At 39.1% G+C, this 20,939-nt stretch overlaps 1 protein-coding gene across 1 annotated transcript; it reads right to left on the bottom strand.

Annotated features, from left to right (window-relative positions):
• Positions 1 to 1,867: 1,867 nt before the first annotated feature.
• Positions 1,868 to 20,680, bottom strand: fyco1a (FYVE and coiled-coil domain autophagy adaptor 1a). Its single transcript, XM_084723031.1, has 18 exons — positions 20,592 to 20,680; positions 18,329 to 18,443; positions 17,587 to 17,693; positions 17,096 to 17,221; positions 16,425 to 16,531; positions 15,824 to 15,967; positions 14,909 to 15,002; positions 12,283 to 14,787; positions 11,623 to 11,715; positions 9,820 to 9,938; positions 9,565 to 9,732; positions 8,036 to 8,188; positions 7,707 to 7,936; positions 6,984 to 7,137; positions 4,729 to 4,821; positions 4,433 to 4,643; positions 2,754 to 2,863; positions 1,868 to 2,562 (listed from the first exon to the last, which is right to left on the bottom strand). Exons 2-18 carry the CDS (start codon positions 18,387 to 18,389, stop codon positions 2,487 to 2,489), a joined length of 4,551 nt encoding a protein of 1,516 aa, XP_084579157.1. The 5' UTR covers positions 18,390 to 18,443; positions 20,592 to 20,680; the 3' UTR covers positions 1,868 to 2,486.
• Between the last annotated feature and the right edge of the window lie 259 nt (positions 20,681 to 20,939).

Consider the following 20,939-nt stretch of genomic DNA (forward strand, 5'->3'; position numbering starts at 1 on the left):
TTTTAAATCAAATTGAATCAACATAGAACTGATAGAGGAGATGTTCGCCCGTTGTTATCAAGACTTTCTGGTTTATAGCAGATAATCAAACTTCTGTAGCCTTGATTATCAGAGCAGTCTTGTTATTGTCTGTATTGAACTGTTCTTGTTCAATTTTCTGCATCATAAAAGTCTGTTCCCCTTCATGTAGGCTCCCTCTACATCCCCTGTGATGTAAGTAGGTGTGAGAGGTCTTGTTAGACAGGAAACATACTTGTTTCTGTGTTGACACTCATGTGATATTTGTGTATGAAGCAGCTCACAGAGGTAACGTGTTGGATCTTTTTCTGACATTCACAGCTGTGAGACACTAAATTAGACACTGATTAGTGGATGTCGGAGGCATCATCACTCTCACATTTTATTCATGTTTACTGGATGTTTGACAGGTATATTACTAGTTACACTGAGTGCTGGTAGCGATGATTCATGCACAGTTTACTCCTCCAAAATTATCCTTCAAAAACAGCAAGTAGAAAAATTCTGTCCCTGTGTGAAATCTTTGACAAAGATCATGTAAACTTAACAGATTCAATATTGTTTGAAACAATTTATAAAACCATTATCACAAAGTGCAGCTCAGTAGAGAAAATATGAGGCTTTGCATACAAATTGCACCAATTTACACCCATCAAAAATATAAAAGAGATCTGAGTGTGAAATGCAATCAGTTCCCTACAAAAGCAGCATAGAGAAAAGCCCTTGCTTCATTAAGTAGTGAAGAGTTGTGTCCCAAAGTGATCAAGCTTGTTTTTTTCTTATTGCTTTGCTATTAAAAAAAAAAAAAACAATAAACAGCACACAATATTCAAACCCATTTGACCACCCACTGCAGAGTACAGTGCAGAGAGTTATCTAAAACACATGACAAAAGGAGTCCAGAGATTCAAATGAAATCAAAATGGAAAAATACGTGATATTCTGCATATTGTGATTTAAACTTCACTCAAATGAAGAATATTATCAATTCATACCAAGTGTCATGTTCTGTGCAGATAACAAAGCAAAACATACAGTTATAAAAGCAAACTAATCCCTGGCAATTAAGAGTTAATAGGCACTTTGAAGGTATCATTAATATACTATATATTCATTAGATCCTCTAAACTGGATGGAGAAACACACTGATCTGTAGGTCTCCTTAAACAAAGGCTTTTTTCTCTTCTTTTCATTAAAGTTTTCCATGAACATAAAATTAGAACATGCTACCAATGGAGGACAACTTTATGTCCCACTCCTGAGATTTGCACAAAGTGCATTATGCTCTGTTATCAAACACAAACTGTGTTTTTCCAGGCCAGTTGCACTGTAAAGAAAAAAAAAGTTGAGAAAATGTCAAACTCAAGTCAAACTCAAACTCTTATGTTTTGAAAACCCTAAAACTGTTCTGCTGACCTTTTTTCTGCTGAGATAAATGACTTTCTTCTTTAGATAAACTTGAATCTTACACTTTTAGAAACCTATAAAATCTCAAAAATTGTTCACAGTGATCTGCGAACCAGATTCGCCATTATTTGGGTGCTTGAAATTTAAATGGTTGTAACTGAAAATATTAAATTGTTAATCATTATTCACTTTCACTAAAATTAATCTATTCAACAATTTTTGAAACTGAAATTACATTTATTTGTGAAGAAAAATAAATCATCTCAGTAAAAGATTATAGGCTGGGAAACTTTTTACATTTTAATTCACAACTCAGAGTTTGAGTTGGATTTAAATCTCAAAAATTTAGTGAAGACAGTTGCCTTGAAATGATTAGTTTTCTCAACATTTTTTAGCAGTCTACTAGTAACTACTTTGTTTCCTTTCTGTGCCGTTAAAGTGCAAACATGGCGTTCAGACAAGTCAACTCTTAAAACTGGCCATAATTTTGTAAATTTCATAAATCTTTCCTGGGTCTTCATAGACAAGTTTTGCAGATAAAAATTTGTGGTCTCACAACAGTTTTTTTTTTTTTTTACTATATTTCATACTGCTAGTGTTATTAGTGTTGCAGTAATCTGCATTCCCAAATCCAACAGAATATTTGGGAAAAGAGAGGCCAGAAAATCAAATAGGACCAACAAAAATTACAAAAAGAAATAACAAAATTACATATTTTTCTAAATGAACCACTAACTGAACTAAAGGTACACATACTACTTGGTGTATGTCCAAAAGAAAAAAACACCTGCTAAAACTTGCATAAACTTTTCTCGTTCTTTTCTAAAACCTCTGTCATCTTGTTGACAACGCTCCACTTAGACCATTAAATAATACACAAATGTTTTTAAAGACATAAAATACTTCGATAAAAACAGGTTTTGGGAACAGAAAAAGTCAGATTAATCGAAAACAGTCAGTGAATTGTCATTTTTGGACTCTTCAAGCTGCCACAGAGACATCATGGTGATGTCTTTGTGACATCATGCTGACGCCTCTGTGAGAGAGTGCGTTATGCAGCTTCAAGGAAAATCGCTTCCATCGTAGATTATGGGCTTTTCCATGGTGAGATGGTAGAAGACTTTCTTGGAGATAAACCTGTTGGAAGATGGTCTCAGATCAAAGGACTGCAATCCCATTAACTGCAACAAGATGCTGAGGCACAATAGAAAGCCAGCTTAAAGGCCAAGTGCACACACACACACACACACACACACACACACACACACACACACACACACACACAATAGGAATCAGGACAAGGATGCTTGATGTCAGGAGCACCATACCGTGAGAAAGAGTTATCAAAGATAAGTGTGTAGAGGCCAGGGTGTCGCACTTTGAGTTGTCCCTGAATCGTCTCTTTATGGGAACTGCAGCGAGTCAGAGGAATCAGGACCTGAGAGGAGAACAGAAACACTGGTCTGAAGTGAAACTAAACATTCAAGTGAAAGATTCTGTTAGAGGTTGTCTAACAAATCTCCTCTAGGCCTGTCTATAATGCTGTGGTCTTGTTTTTCTGTTACCTTACATGACTGTTTATGTTAGACGGCAAAAATACAATCATCATCATTATTATAATGGTTATATTTTTTTTATTCCAACCTACTTTGATTAATTAAAAATAAATTAAAAAATATATATATATTGGTAAGATAGTGAGGGGATGGGAATATGAGAGGAAAAGTCATAACTTATTTACAGCTAGTGACATTTTAAGCATGGGATGTTTACCTCAACCTGCTGAGCAACACTGGCAACATGCTGTGTTTTTCTACTGTCAGTAATATTTGAAAGATCAAGCAAATAGCACTCCTCTCTGCAGGGGGTGCCCATGAAAGCCCGCACAGGATCAGTCCCATTGTGTCTGGTAATAATTTCTGAGTCATCATCTGTCAGTTCTGAAGTGGGTGCAATTTCTTACAACTGAAAAGCATTCACTTCAGCCTTGTGATGTCTTTTAAAAGCATAGTTTGGATTTTTTTTGAAGTGCAGTGGTATGAGGTACTTAGCCATAGTCTGTGTATTAGCTATTGCCCCCATTTTAGAGAAGACAGTAACAGTGTGGGAAACTAAAAAGTATATTACTGTGGACAGGGTCAGCAGCAACATGTACTTTAGACACATAAAAAAAGGCTCACCTGGAAAAAAAAAATACATATCAGTTTCAGTATAGCCTATATGTAGAATACTTTCACAGCTTTACCTTTCTGATGAGAAACTGCTGCTGTAAAAACCAAATATTGTTCACTCAAAGCAACCAGACTTCTTTGGCAAAAACAGTCATTTACCTCGCAGAACACAGGAGTCGTTTGGGTAATAATTTATCTGAAGGGGGTGTGCATAAGGCTGTCAATACATTATCATTACGATGTGATGACACCTGTCAAGAACATGAAGGAGTCTTTATGAATGTTAATAACTGTTGTGTAGAGTAATTGTAATTCGGTCAGTTATGCCATTTGACGTTGTTTGAGTTGTCTGTTATGACAGCTTGACATTAATGAAGACAAAAATGTCTTTATTATGACAACGTGACATTATCAAACTTAAAGAAACTGTTTAGCTCAATGGTTTAATGTGAAAAAGACATTAACAAGTTATGCTGTCTTGATTAATGTCAAGTTGTTCTAACAAAGAAATCTCAAACAATGAATTAAAAATTACATAAGTGACTAAATGACACTTAATGACAACAGTCATTAACATTCATATAAACTCCTTCATGGTCATGACAGTTGTCATGACATGCTTATTCTTCAAATAAAGTATTACCATTGCTGGTCTACACGATAACAAACAAACTAACAGATGGAGGAAACTGTAAACCAGCAACTGGCTTATGTAACAACAGTTGCCCTCCCTGGATTTTTACACTGACAGAGGCAGAGGTACTGGGTCTCGCAATACATTGGTCTTAGTGCAATAACCTAATGCACAAAATGCACACAACAAGCACACGATCTACCTTTGACTGTTCCACCTGAGTGTCAGCAGACTCTCTGTAAACGACACTGAAGGAGATGCTCTTTGGCTCTGAGGAGAACATCCAGCTGATGGTTGGCCCACAGTCACCCACAGCGACAGTTATCACACTGTAACAGCTGGACTTGATGAAGAGTTCCTTGGAACCGTCGCCAAACTGAGAAATATCATCAATGCTGAGAGGGACGGCCATCCTGCGATGAGAACAGAAGCATTTTAAGAACGGCATTAAACAAAACTCAAGTTACGCACATCAAGCATACCAGGATCAAGACTCACGTGACTTCTCCTGATTTGAGGAGGTTGATTTCTGAATCCTGGACAGTGGGGACATGCTCTTCGGGGTCATCAGGTGTCACATCTCCTGTGCCTCTGCAAAACCCAGAGACACACTGTCAACACATTGACCAACTGTGTACCCCTTTCTTCATCCTACCTTTGCCTCACTTGCTCCTTCCAAGCGTGTAGGAGAAACTATGGTGGCTGCCAAATTCATGAAAAACGTGAAATGCCCTATCCAGTGCCAAGTGTTTGGTTTGTCTCTTCTGGACTATTGTAGAAACACAGTGGTTCAACTTGGCAGACTCAGTGGAAGAAGACCTGCACCCTCTGTTTCTGCTATATTGTGCCAATAGAGTCCCCTAAATCTTACAGACTGGACTTTTAAATCTAAGCACAAATTAATTTAGCTCATTCCCAGTTATCTCTGTGGTTAATCTTTGAACATGGTACATTTTTTGGTGCATACATTCTAGGAGGCCAGCAACTACAACAGTACTTCCGCCTATGATAGTTTCCATACAGTTTACAACGTCATGGTAACATGAATACTTCAGTCTCTCTCCACCTCTCTGTCACCCTTAGTACCATGAAACTGTGGCACTTCCCTGTTCTTGCAATATGGGTTTTCCACGAATCACTGAAAACAAGACACCTGGAAGGGGGCAGAAACATGTGCCCCTCAAGGTTTTATATGTTGGAGATTCTGTTTCTTGGGGTGCACTGTGACTGGGAAATATCAGAAGGCGTTGAAACAAAGAAAACACACAACTCAATTAAATCTATTCCAGAGATTTATGCATTCAAGCAGCAGTGAGTCTGTATTAGTTGTCCTTCTTAAGGGAAACAGAGAGCAGGTGCCTGTACTACAGAGCAAGTTCAACAAAACCAGGATACGCATAATCCAGGCTAAAAGCAAAACTGTTGCAACTGCCAAATACAGGTGGCAAAAGCTTGCTGAAGCTAATATATCACTGACCCATCATTAGGGCCACGAGTAGATCTGACTACAATTAATGTGTGTATTCCATTAAATTAATGTGTTGCTTAGATGTGTATGACGATTTTAGTCTTATTCTTTCAGCTGCAACCCTGGTGGTGTCAAACATGAGCAAATGAAAATATATATGAAAACATAATTTGCAGTGTTGTAGGATGCTATTGGTATAAAAAAACACAATAAAATGGTTTCAACACTGCTTGCAGCCTTGAGGCAAAAAATGACAACCTAGGGTGACACCTAAAGTTACCTCGGGAGGTCCAAATACTGGTTCGTGGTGCAGGCCTCAGGTATGTTCTAGCTTAAGAATGGACCACGATGTCTCCATAGATGTGCTGATATTTACTGAATGATGCAGCTCAGTCCTACAGGCAGAGGTTCTTCTGCATGGATTATGCTCCCCATCAACATCAGACAGATCAAAAAAAGATAATCTCTTACAAAAACGAAAATGATTGAATCACAAGTAAATTAAATTTTGTTAGTGCTGTTTTGGAACTTTTCTGGGTGTTTTTCATCTATTTTTTGGGCCCATGTTTTTGACTATTTCCATTTTGTTTCAATTATAGGTCACTGCTACTTCACCTATTTTTTATCTTAAATTTTGGGAATGTTATTGTCTTATTGATACTGTGTGATTTTAAATTGTCTTTATTATTGTTGTTTTTGTGTGGACCCCAGGAAAATTAGTGGAAACTAACGAGGGTCCAAATAAAGAATAAAGTTTAAAAAATAAATAATTGACACATTTGCCCTTTTTACTTTCCCCTGATCAATTAAAGGTGAATTATTTATAACACGGAACTAGTTCACTTCCCACATTTGATAAGACAGTTAACGGAGAGGAAGTGAACATAGCAGCCTGAAGAAAGGTCTAATTATTCGGCTGCTTTAACCATCCAGCACTACATTTAGTATGTAGTATGTCACTTTTGACTTGTAGCATGCTCTGATTAGCCAACATGAGTTTTGTTCATAAATGTACTTAATGCAGTTGTCACTCTTCGTAAAGCCATAATTGCCTGTGGAGGCCTGAATATTGCGTGTGAGTGTAAACCCAAGCAGATATGTCTGTAAAACTCTGCACTTTCAGGAGGTCAGCACTAAACAGCTGTGGTATCTTCTGACTGTTTGACCATCAACTGAGGAATCTGACCAAAGCACAGAGTCACACACTGACTCAGAAAACAGCTGAAGCTGAATCAGGTCTCAGCACCATCCCTCTGCTCTGTCCCCAGATAAATGTCAGACTCACATATCCAGTGATCCTGGAGGCCGTCGGTCTTGTTCTCCCTCCAAAGAGCCTCCTGTGGTCTGTGATGTGGTGTCACTGTCGTAGACACCGTTCACTTCCTCTTCTGTGATGATGTCGAAAGCTCCATCGTCTGACCTGTTGCTCGGGTCAGAAACTGGGTGGAACAACAATGTGTGAATTTAATTGTTGGACAATAGACATTTTTCACAGCAGCCAATTTGACATGAAATAGTCTGTTCAATCAGATGACAGACAGAGTCAGGGTACTGATACTGTGCATGTTTCACTGGAAAAGCTCATTCATAACACCTGTGTTTACCCTACTATTTCATACCAACATGGATGACCTGAAAAATGTCTATAGACCACTACTTGTTCTTACTGTTTAGTCTTCTGATTACACAGTATACAAAAAACTTACAGCATGCACATCACAGAAAAACAATATTTGAAATTCATGTTTGTGACTAGGCCGATTCAAAAACAGACCTAACATTTCCAGATTTCCTTTTTCACAACAAAAGCAACACCTTCTTCTAATCTAAATGTAAATGTCACCAACTTCTCCTTTTGTTTAATGAATAAGAATTCTGTGTCAATGGTTCCTGTTTTTATTTCTCAATATTACAAAGTCAGTGTTTCACTTCTGCTTCCCGGTTAACTTACGTTCAGGATTAGCACATAGTAGTTAGTGTGTGTTTTTCTACCTAGCATGCCTCTTACCTGTTACCCTGGGAGTAGGTTTATATGGAGCTGGTTCAGGAGGGGGCTGAGGTCCAGCTCCAGGTGGAGGAGGCTGAGTGTCTGAAGGACTCAGCTCTGCCTCTGTGAACCTCTCCACCACCGCACTGTGCTGGGTGTAACAGTCTCTGCAGCAGCGCTCCTTCTTCCCACTGTGCTTGGTCATCACAAAGTTGTTGCTGCAGTAGTAGCAGAAGATGCGACCACAAAGCCTAAAAAATGACCAATGTGTGAAAAAAATCATCCATACTAGAAACATTTTTGATGTCTTGCATTTTGAGGAGGCCCTGGTGCTCGCTCAAAGCCCTCACCTGCAGTGATGTTTGCGCAGCCACCAAGTGAACTGGCCCTGACACCCGAGGCAGTGTGTGGCCTCCTTATCCACCAGCCACCAGCGCTCCTCTGCTCGCAGTTTCTGCTCGAATTCCAGAGCGTCTGACTTCTGCCACAGAGCATCTTTGTCCCTGTTGTAATGCACAAAAAACACAAATCCACAGATTTCTCTGTTCAAACACTGTTGGAAACATTTGTGATACTTTAAGCATACAACTTTTCAAAGTATATAATTATGTCTACTGTTTTTAATTTTAATATGGAAATGTTAAATAGGTAGAGGTAGGTTTCTTCATTGTCCCCTCAGGGAAATCTGTTGTGCCGTAAGAGTTTACATAAAACACAATACAAAGGGGCCACATCATCAACAACAAATCATGAGATAAAAACCACATACTAGGGAAGGGAATGGAAATTTCATATCAACTACATCAAATACTATAGCTTCACGCATAATGTAATTCAAGTGGTCTAAGAGAAAACTAGACTTCTGCTCCTCCCCTTGGCTCTGTTTTCAGGCTTCAGAAAATCTAGCCTGTGACAGTAGACTTAGTCAGGAAGGATGGTAGCTCATTACTTGTCCCTGTGAGGAAATTTCAGTATCACAGCAGCAGAGTTATGGGAGGAAAAGAAATGGTAATAAATACATAAATAAAAAAAAAACTGCAATATAATAATACAGTGCAGTACAATAAAAAAGAATAATGAATAGAATAGCAATAATAATTGCAATACTAATATTGGTGAGAAAACAGGTACATCAATAACCATAACAAGTATAGACCAAGGTATATAGGGTGTAGGAAGTAAAAAAAAAAAGTGTAACAGTGCAAGCAGTATACATCAATAAACTACAGAGTGTGAAATGTATAATATGCAAGATGCATGATCTTTGAAGACTGAACAACTTAAACATGTTGTGTACGTAGACTGAACTGTAATTATATATTAACATGTTGGATAGGCACAGGAAGTAGCTTCACTTCCTTAAATAACGTAACTGATAAGCACAACGAAGGCATGCATAATTCAAAGGTTGAAAAGACAGAAATGTAGGAACATCCCAAAGGAGCTGATTGAATCAATGTATTTGTGTTTCATCCCTTGCAGAGAATGAAAACTTTACAGGCAACAGGGGTTGCTAACTCCATTGAAGAATGATGCATGTAGATATGTTGTTCTTTTAAGTAGCATCTCTCCACCTCCACCTCTTATGTTGCCCCACCAGCATTGCTATCCCTGCTCTCTTCTTGATCTCTGTCAGACTGGCATTCAAAGAAGCATTTTCCCCGACCCTGAACCTAAAGCCTAATTTACTCTCATCAGTGTCAACAGTACTGCTCTTAGTGGGAGACTGAATTCAAAATATACACTCCACAGTGTGACAATTAGCAACAAACATAATGAGGTGTATAGAGAAAAAGTTTAACTTAACTTTAACTCCTTTCTTCATTAAGAAATGATACACCTGTTGCAGCAGACAGTGTTGATGCTGTTGAGGTCATACCTTATAAGCTCGATGAGCCGCTCTTCAAGGTTGGTCTTGGTTCTGTTGAGGTCATCTATTTCTGCAGTCATCTTCAGGCACTGGCTTTGTTTGTCAGTTTCTGCTGTGCTGAGTTTCTGCTTCAATTCCTCGCAGACCTTTTGCACAGCCAGGTGTGCTTCTTCAGCACTGAAGGTGTAAGGGAAATGAGTCAGTAGTTCTTTTTTTCATCAAGACATGGAGTTCACAACAGGTATCAATGGTACATAAACACACCTGGATACTGCAACTCTCAGCTGTTGAATCTCGCTCTCACCATCACGAATGGTTGCTTCTGTCTTTGTGATGTGAGCATCTTTCTCGCCAGTTAGCTGCAAGTACTGCTCATTCACAGCCTTTATTAAACAACAGACATAAAAAATACTCATCATTTTTTGACATTTGTTTCTCTAATTTAAACGCTTGAATTTTGTTCTTTAATTGGTTTCAGTTCAGTTGAACACTGCTGGATGAATTATACAGAGTAAATTACAAGTATTGTACAGCAACATAAATATTTTGGCTGATGCAGCTTGTACTAGAGCAGTGTTGGGGTAACATATTACTTTGTAGAGGACTCAGTTTACTTTTTTATTGGGAACCGGGAAACTGCTGAAAAGAAGCAGGATCACATTTTGGGGCTAATAAATTACTTGATATGAGATCGGTGCAGACTTACGTTTTCATGGATTCCCAATCCAGTATTTTAGGCTGTATTGGAGGCATTTCTGATGATAGTTTCAGTTTAAGAGCAACCCTTGATCCCATCCCCAAAAATGTCACACTTACTCACTTACTCACTACTTTATTTTCAGCTCTACAATCCCTTACCATCACAATGTTACTGTATTTTCACCACTTCAAGAAATATGCCTGTACATGTCATAAAAGGAGACTCAGAGGGTGACTATTTTTGCACTTCAGACAGAGGACAGACAGCCTACAGTCTTGATAGACACTGAAATCGCAGAATATTTCAAGTCTGGTCTCGAAAAGTGTGTTTTGAGCAAATTCCCCATGATCAAGTTTTTTCTCTCAAGCCAATACTCAAACACAATCCAGACTAGTGTGCCTTTGGAGAGGCTTTTTAGTTTTGGAAGTCTCGTCAGAGGAACAGACTATCTGTTATACACTTTGAAAAACTTGAATCTTGAAAAAAGCTATATTTTACTATTTTCTGTGTTTTATGTCTCAGCAAAATTCGCTGTCAGATTGTCAGGATTTTTTTAACCAACATGCCCAAGGAATTGCAAAATGGTTTTCATTTTTGGTAATGCAAAAGTTAATTTTCTCAGTAAGTAACACTCTAACATAAAATAATTTTTAATGTCATCTTGTTATTTACGGAGTTACTTTTAAAAGTAACATTCCCCAATACTGTACTAGAGACATTATAAAAAGATGTAATTCACTAAACTCCAGTAGAAACAGCCTAAATTAAATCTTAAAAATATCCCTCAAAATCAAATCTTATCATATAGATCTAAAAACACATCACAAAATAGAGGAAAAACTATTATCTCACAGAAATTTCATTGAGCTACTGAATGGATTAGGATCATTATGCCGTAGTGACTTTGTATCTATTCTACCTTCTGCAATCAAATGAAACTGCTCAGGCAATCAAGGTGTCTCATTATAAAAAACAGAGACCTGAAAAAAATTCTCTCATATAATCATTTACTGTTAATGAGAACTAAACAAATAATCTGCCTGTTATTATGTCCCATGTGGTGCAGCTTCATTTTCTCCATCCTAATGATTAAGCCGTAGGTGCCTGTTCCAGGCTATGTATAGAATCTTGCACTTTTGACCACTATCTAGCAACAGTATTCTCTTGATCATACATGTTCTCTCCTTGAAAAGGTGAGTACATCACATATTTTCCTTCCGATGATGCTTTTTTTTTTTTTTTTATAACACTCCTTTTCTCCAAAGGCATGTATTCTCTAAAGATTACAGAACACACTGCACTACCACCATGTATCTACCTATTATGTAACCATGAATCACTGTACTTGAAGCTTGAAGGGCACAGACCTCGAGTTCAGACACTCTGGCCTGCAAGCTGGACGCATTCTTCAGCTCCTCCTGCAGCTGGGCTTTCACTTTATCCAGCTGCTCATTCACACTCTGAAATGTGAGAGCAACAAAGAAAAGGAAATAAGAAGAATCCACAGCTATGCTAAAAGCTCTGTGAGGCTGTACTTAGACACATGTTGCTAAGTGGTAATATGCTTACAATGACAATGCTACTACGCTGATCCTAATCAGATATAATGTTTACTACATTTACCTGTTTAATTTAGTGCATGCTGTGTTTGCTAATTATGCATGTGACTCATCTATTCATCAAATTAACGAGACAAAATCTACATAGCTTTCGTTTTTATTCAGGTTTTCTTGGTCAGAGAAAAAAATCTGTTTAGTTTTTAGTTTTATCACAGGATATTTGCCCTCTGTAACAGGCATGGTGCTCAGTTGGGATGTCAAATATATCCCATTCGACACAATCGGACGCAATTAAGATAACAAGAACACAATGGCTCATGATTCGGATCTCATTATCCAGATAACTTGAGATAAAAATCACATGTTAATCCTGGGTGTAAATGGGGCCAATATGCAAAAAACTACCGTGAAGAATTGACAGAACAAAAATGACTATCTTGAGTGTAATACAAGACATGATTAACTCACCTTCATCTGGACTTGATGATTCATGTTCTCTGAGCTCATTTGGAACTTAACAGCCTCCACCTCCTCTCGGCTCGAGTCCTTGGTGCTCTGCATTTTGGTCTTAGCCTTCTCCAGCTGCCCCTGGAGCTCCACGATAGTATCTGGAAGGTCCTTCTTTTGAGTCAGCTCCTGTCTCAGTTTAGTGTTCTCCAGGCGTAACTCTGCCATGCTTTCTTCTATCCGCTCCACCTCTTTCTCAAGCTCTTCAATCCTGGCAGTGTCCCCTTCCCAATGCTCTCTGGCCTCCTCCTTCTCTGCACTTAGCTTACAGATGGTCATACCGAGCTCTGCCATCTCTGTGTTTGCCCTGTGAAGACCCTCACGTACCTCGTTGTTCTCTGACGCTAGTCTGTCATTTTCCGCCTTGAGGGTGGACAGCTCTTCTCGGATGGCAGCTGCAGAGATAGCCAGCTCAGCGTGGGCAGCTACCTCTCTGTCGCGTTGTTCAATCAGAGACTCTTCTTTCTTTTTGCACTCCATAAGCTCTGTTACATGCTTCTGATTCAGTGCCTCTGTCTGGGCTTTGAGCTGGTCAGTCAGAGTCCTGAGCTCATCCCTTTGTGCTTCTGTCACCTCCAGCTGTGCTTGTGACTTTAACTTTTCCTCCTCAGACCTCTTCACCTGCACCTTGAGGTCCAGGATCTCTGCCTGGAGCCTGGACACGTCTTTCATGCTCACCTCCAACTGGCCCTCAACCATGCTCAGTTTGCCGGCCACTTCCTGGCTCTCCTTTGCTTGGGCAGCACTCCTCACCAGCTGAGACTTCTCCATCGCCTGCTTCTCAGAGGTAACCCTTTCGATCACTTCTGTCTGTTTAGCACAGGTTGTTTCTGCATCGGCTTTGGCAATCTCAAGCTCTTTCTCCCTGGCCTCCAGAGCTTTTAACCTGGACTGCAGCTCAACAATGCTCTTCTCTTTGCTTTCTAGCTGGGCCTCTTTGGCTTGGAGCTGCTCTTGGAGGCTTGCTTCATTTTTGCGTGCAGCTCCTAAGTTCTTCTCCAACTCTCCGATCTGCCCATGAACACTCTTCAGGTCAGCTTGCATGCGGCTAAGCGCTGCCTTCACCGTGTCTTGCTCTTCTCTCAGACTCTGGTTTTCCTGCTCCAACCGCTTAGACGTGGCCTCTGAGAGCTTTGCGGCCATGGTGGCTCGCTGCAGACTCTCATCCAGCTTACGATTGTCCTCACGCAAGCGCTTCTCCTTCTCATCCACAGTCATCTTGGTATCATCCAGCTGGCCTCGAAGCTGTTTCTCAGACGACCTCAGAGCGGCTAATTCAGTTTCAAGCACTGTTCTGTTTTCTGCCATCTCCTTCTTCAGCTCCTCATTCCTCTTCGATGTGGTCAGCAGCTTCTCATTCAGTTCCATCAGATTGGCACACTGCGTCTTGTAGTCTTCTATCTTCGAGGCTTGTTCCTTGACGCTACCCTCCAGCTCAACAATGTTAGTGCTCAGTTTGTCCTTCTCTTTGGACAGGCTTTGGTACTTGGCTTCTAGCTGTTGTAGTGTCTCACAGCTGGAGGTAAGCTCTGCCTCTTTCCTCTTTAGCTGCTCCTTAAGGTCAGTAACTTCTGCTTCTAGAGACTCTTTTAAGTCGCAAACATTCTTCTGCATTTCATCTTTATCTTGGTGTGCCCTCCTCTTCACCTCCTCCACCTCTTCCTCCTTCTCCTCTAGAGATCTTTGGAGGTCCTGCAGCTGTCTTTGCAGGTTGTTCGCCTCTTTCTCTCTCACTGTCAAGGCCCCCTGCAGCTTATCAAGGGTACTGCACTGTTCTTCAACTTTTGCCTCCAACTTGGTTTTCTCCTCAGACGCAGATGCAACTAATGCTCCAAGTTTTGTTTCACCATCCTTCACCGCTGCCTCCTTGACTCTCAGCTCCTCCTCTAGCCTCTCTGCCTGTCTCTTCTTCTCCTCTACCTCAGCTACAGCTTCCATCTTGCCTTTCTCAGCCTCTTTCAATCTGTCCAATAACTCATGTATCTTTTGAGCTGAATCAAAGTAACTGGCTGCCTGCTGGCCTTTCTCATTCAGAACCCCGTCCAACTTGGCAAGGAGCTCTATGTTCTTCCCTTCAGCAGCTGCCAACTTCTCCTGGAACAGTTGTTGTTCAGCCTCCCTGGCTTTCTCCTCATTTCTGAGTGCTTCCACCTCTCTGGACAGGGCCTCCTCTCTCCCCTGCAGAGTCTTGAGTTCTCCCTGCAAGCCCTGCTGTGCCTCCTGGGCAGAAAGGGACATATCCAGCTGCCTCTGGAGCTCCACAACTACCCCCCTGAGCTCGGCGGCCTCTTCGCCCAGCTGCTGCACCTTATCTAGGAGCTCTCGCTGCTTCAGCTCTGACTGGTCCAACTCCAGGCGAAGGTCTTCAACTGTGCTGGCATCTTCTCTGCAGACAGGCAGAGACTCATTCAGGTCATTGAGCAAAGCCTGACCGTAGTCAGGACTAGAGGGGAATTCGGGCGCTTGCTAGATGATTGGAAGACAAAAGAGATGAGGAGGGAAGGAGAAGCAAAAGAGTGATTAACATATTATCATTTAAAAACTATGATAAAATGACAGAATGTTATTTGAGATACATGCCCACTACCTGGGAGTAGGTGCTGGCTAAACTGTTAATACTTGAACTGCGACTGGGTGGTTTCCACATGTGGCCAGGTGAGTTTGCACTTCCCAGTGTCCTCCTGTGGATCAGAGAAGAAATGCTATCTGTATTTTTTTGTTATTGCTTTTAAAGTTTATTTAATTAATACAGGCAGATAACACACATAGCATTTGCAATGATACTAAGACACCACTACACAACTCCAAAAAATATAATGTAGCCAATCAGACAAAATAAAAGAGACATGAATAAAGAACAGTAAAAATAATAATAAAATTGAAAGGATCCCTTCAGTAATACAAATAATCAGATTTACAGTACCAATACAAATAGAAACTGAAATATACATTTGACAGGTAGAGCATAGTTAGAGTTTTTTATGTTCCACTTTTCTCTTCAACAAATCTTTTCCCATTTCACATTGTGCTGTTCTGCTTTGTAATTGGTTGTATTGTTTTTTCCAAAAGAAACTGGCTTCATGGTGTATTTTTTAAAGATTAAATCTTGATTGATACCATAATTTTATTTGTTGTCAAGGGACAGTTTTTATCCAGAACCCCAAACATAATGTTTCAAGTTGTAAATTCAGAAGTGATTGTCAAGTGGCCAATTCTGGACGTTCGTCCAGAAGCTTGCATTTGGACAACAGAAAAAATCTGGTCCTCTTTCCTCTTTCTTTCCTACAGTACAGACATACTGATGACTGTTTGTAGAAAAAATGCCCAGAAATATTGTTTACAAGCTATCAAAATATTAAATTCTTCTTCCCAGAAGGAACAGACTATGCTTGCTGTATTTAGAGACACTTGCTTCTGTAATATTTCTTGATGCTTATTTAGATATTTTTCTAGTTTTTAATCAGCTCTACATGTTGTTTTCATGATTTGTCTAGTTTGTTACCTTGCAAATGTGGGCCAGGAGGCATCAAGATCATGACCCCTGGAAGCCACATCAAACTGGACCTCATTGAGTTCGTACAGGTGATTGATTATGTCAACACTAAGGTGGGGCTTCAAGAAGGGGCTTCTTGCATAGTACCAGTCACTGTGGGAAGAGGGATGAGGGAGAGGTTACAGGAGGACATATCGAAAGGACTAGAAACCTTTCTCCTTGTGGTTGTGTATTTCTCCACTTGGTACAATAAACACTCACTTTGACCTTAGTAAGTTAATGAATACAATAGATGAATTCTTCTAAGTTAATCAACTACTACTGACTACGGAAACAGTAGTCCCATTTCGCAAAGGGAGAATGAAGTAAAACAGCACAACAGAACACTAATAGTCACTTTATCAAGGTATAAATAAGGAAATGTCATGTACATTGCTTTCCATTTGTGCCACCTCACCTAACCAGCCAATGAAAAGTGATGATCTCTACTCAACTTTAACAATTCTTATAATTCTAAAACAAATGCCATTCTATTGTTCTAATCACTTTTAAAGCCTGTCATTCTTAATATCTAAATGAAAACAAAAAGAACTTGCTCAGTCGGCTTTACCTGGTGACTCTCTGGTTCATAAGGCACTGCTGTAGGGTGTCAGCCAGTCGCTGATGTACGAGGGAGTAACGGATAAATGCTCGTCCTTTCCCCAGAGATGTCTTGAGCTAAAAAAAGTAAAAGAAGTTATGGTTTTACAAAGAGCTTTTAATCAATTTTTACTTCATCCTAACATCTCCAGGATGTCTCAAACATAACAAACTTTAATGACAATATATAAGTTAATTTCCACGGTGCATACATTAACAACAACACAACTGTTAAAGAGGTAATAATATGAACATGCATTTAAGCAAACAAACAAAAGAACGTTACAAGTACAATACACCATATGTTTCTTAAGTTACACAGATGTAATTAATCAGTACGAAGACTTAAATTGACTTTTGCATCTCATATTTTAGAAGGACTGATTTATTTTTTTAACAGAAATATTTAACTGTTGACTTTATGTATGTTGTATAGATGATGTATATATGACTTTGTGCATGTGGTGTTCTGTTTTTATCTGATCAGAAAGAGAATGGAAGCAAAAACCCTGGAGAGTAAAACAGATATAACTATTTTCCCTAAAGATTTAAGGGATTATCTGATAATACTTATGATCAGTGTGTATTAGTGCTATATTAGTGGTGTCACTGTAGAAAACAACAACAACAAAATGTTCATACCTCAGCGATGGATTTGACAAAGCGGATCCCATCATTGGCTCCTTTGATCTTAGCCAGACAGTCATTGAAATAATCCCAATAATCCTTCTTTGTACCAAGAAATGTGGTTTTCTCCTTCTGGTCAAACTGAAAGATAAATAGATAGATAAGATAGATAGACACAGATAAACTTTTTTTGGTGGGAAAATGCTTAAGTGCTGAAACATAAAACTAAAGAGTTGAAACAGACAACTGAAGTGGCCCTCAACCACGCTCAGGTTATATTACTGTATGTGCAAGGAAAGTGCCAAGAGTGTGTAAAAAGGAGCTGGAAAAACTACAGATTTGTACCATAATTTGTAATGCAATTTTCTTCTTTTTAAAAAAGCATTGCTTAGGAATGAGTGTCAAAGTCAAGGTATAGCGAATACTATCAAAAAAATTTGAATATACCTGTACCCATATATGAAACCCAGCCCTAGTCAGGTATGACAATATAAGCAAAATCACACCTGCAGCAGGTACTCCAGCTTGTAAGAGAATTTGTGCAGATTGGTACTGTCATCAGTGATTGGCTCCCCACTTTCCCTGTACTCTCTTGCAAGCTCTGTGACAGCCTCTGAAATTCAAGTTAAAAAATGAAAAAAAGATAATAGATTAATTAAACAGGGTTCATACAAACAGGTGAAATGTACATTTCCCTTGGAAAACACACATCAAAGACAAAATTGCTTATGGATACACACATAATATAAAAAAATGTTTTAGGTAGAAAAGACACACACACACAAACAGACCCTAAATCTTTCATTCTTTTCCATTTTCCCCATTTCCACCTCCTTCAAGCTAAACTAGTCTATAAATCAACCACTTGCCTCGTATCCATCGCAAAAACTGGAAGGACACCTGTGATGGGTGCACCCTCAGCACGCGCTTTCTGTCTCGCTGCATGCTGACAGAGGCCTCCACCACACCCTTACTATGGGGACGTGAGGTCAGATGCACGTTTTCCCAAATGATTTGATGAGCAGGAGATGTCAGATAGTTCCAAGCATCAGTACAAGATTGTACTCAGACTTGACACTGACGTTAAGGTCACAACATCATGGCAAACCTCTCTGACTCTTCTTTCTCGTCTCTTCAGTCACACCATGTCAGCCAACTGCCTGCAGCCAGTCTATTCACACACACACACACACACACACACACACACACACACACACACACACACACACACACACAAAGCTGGCGTACCATGCAGATCTCGGATAATCCTCTGGAGTTGGCTCTCCCCGACCGTAGCCCCAACAGCCATGGCCCCACCACTCTCTCCCTGGTAACCAGGGGTCACAGGGTCACATCCAGTCTGCTGAATCAGACAATCAGAAGCAGTCAGGAACAAAAGATTGACATGAATGCTCCAACATACTGTACTCTCTCGTGGCCACAAATGAACATGCTCATAATAGGTATACTGCCCAATTCTGAGCAGAAAATTTAGCTCCTAGGCCTGAAAATCAGTGTGATGGAGAGACAATGGTCTGTCCCATATGCATTTTGATCTGATGCTGAATAAACTGTGGAATAAACAGTTTTTAAAAAAGATGTCATCTACTGACTATCAACTACTATTTGACTGTAATCTATGATTCTGCTCCTTCAAATACGGTTCTCAAAAGTATTGATACGTATTTGATACCATATGTTTAAAACAATACAATATCTGTTAATTATACTATTGTGAGTACAACACTATAAAAAAATGATCAAAGTGCTCATTCAAGGTATCAGTCAGTCAGTCTTTATGGTCCAGCCATCGATTTTCTCCATACCAGCACTGTGTGCAGGTTGTTTAAAAAAAATCCTATTTTCTGTGACTATAACTGTATAATTCAATGAGAAATGCATCAACAACTAAAAAAACTACATTCAATTATAACTGCAACAATAATGTACACTATTCATTTATGTATGAAATTATAAAAACTGATGTAAATTCCAGTTTTATGATTTATTGAAGAGTGATGCAAAACAATTTTATCACTGTAGGAGCAACAAAAGATTCACTAGGTAAGGAAAAAAAATCTAATCTAAATGTAAATGAAGCCTGGTTGTTGCTGGCTGCTGGTTAAACTAGACTAATCTAAGTCCCACTCTTACAAAATATTACTTTGCAAGGAATATTGTGTTAACTGCAAAGCTGCTGGCAGAGATGTGCTGCAAAATGTACAATTCTCATGTATTTCTACAACCATAGAGTGTCTAGGATTAAGTCAATTATATTAATGCTCATATTAAAGAAAAGTCTGTACAATATGCAGTACATTAGATTAGCCTGTTGGTTTTGGATGTGACATGTACAAAATCTGCTCTACAAAATGTGCATCCAATAAAATACAATACAATTTTTGTACAACAATATAATTGTGTAACAGTGAAAGGGTTATAATAAGGGCCACAATTATTCTATAATCTACAATAGTGAGAAATGCAAGTCACTGTTTCCCAAAGCCCAAGTTGTCTTCTTCAAATGTCTAGTTATGTCCACAACCCAAAGATATTTAGTTAGCTGTCTGAGAGAAATGAAACCAGAAAATATTCACATATAAGAAGCTGGAAGAAGATCATTTTGACTTTTTTCTCAAAAAATTACTCACACCAATTACCAAAATAAATTGAGATTCGTTTAATAGTTGACAAATAATTGATTAATCGACTTATCTTTGCAGCTCAACTTATAATAAAAGTCGAAACCACTGAGAGAGGTACTGCTTCAATTTCAGTGTCCATAAAACACCACAAATTGGCTGCAAAGAATAACATGGAGTTGAATAAATACTTCTCTGATACGGTGCCAACTAAGTGAACACTCACTCACACACGTAGCTCTAGTATTTATTGCAGGAATTACTTATTATTGACTATTGTGTAGGTGGTACTCATACTGAGCCAACCTCTTGAAACCTTCTGTAAGCTCTAAGGAAGTAAACAAAGCAAGCAATAAATGTTCTATGACATCTAACTTTAACGTTATGCAAGTGGTTTCATTGTAGCAATGTAAGAACAGCAACAATCTAGCTACATTTTCATACTGAAACAGCAACAGTAGTCAGAAAGCAATTTATGATTTGTTCAACGTTTGTTAACAGTTAGCTAACAGCTAGCTAATGCTAACGTTAGATTTACGTAAGTTGTATTCAACAGTTTGGAAACACCGAGAACAGTTTTATAACACTAAGTACCCGACTCTTACAGCACTAATATAACTTTAATAACATTGAAAAACGACAGACAACAAAACACAGACGTCAGCTCAAGCTTTTACAGACTATTTTATGCTGTTAAAGCTGTCTCAGAGAGGATGTATTTAACCTAACTAGCTTTGACCCACTGCTACTTTGACAGATATTTCGAAAATAACCATGACATCAAAAGCAAATGTTGACATAGACAATCTCACATGTTTCTAGATAGTTACTGGTGAAATAATAAGAAACGAATAACTACTTTGACATACTTTTATGGCTCAAATCCATAGCAGCCCAGATCGTTTTACGTGTGCACACAAACTTGTTTAAAATGTCGTGATTGACGTTGTATTATCCAATGACAAAGCGCCGTGTAGCCCTGGGACCAATGGCTACAAGGTTGATAGGCGGGATCTTGGAACTGGAAGTGTGGTTGTCATAACAGCGTAAACAGAACTGTCATGTGATCAATGACAGACAAGTACTTGCCCCACTTTCTGTGGTCCTTTGTTGATTAATATGGAAGTATAATGCAAAACATTGCCCTGTTTCTCTGAATTCACCAAAAAAAAAAACGTGAAAAAAAGTTTTCCTGATATATTGCGTAAAGTAATCTC

The sequence above is a fragment of the Lutjanus erythropterus genome, chromosome 7 (genome assembly GCF_056507025.1).
Source record: "Lutjanus erythropterus isolate fLutEry1 chromosome 7, fLutEry1.hap2, whole genome shotgun sequence".
Lineage (NCBI taxonomy): Eukaryota > Metazoa > Chordata > Actinopteri > Lutjaniformes > Lutjanidae > Lutjanus > Lutjanus erythropterus.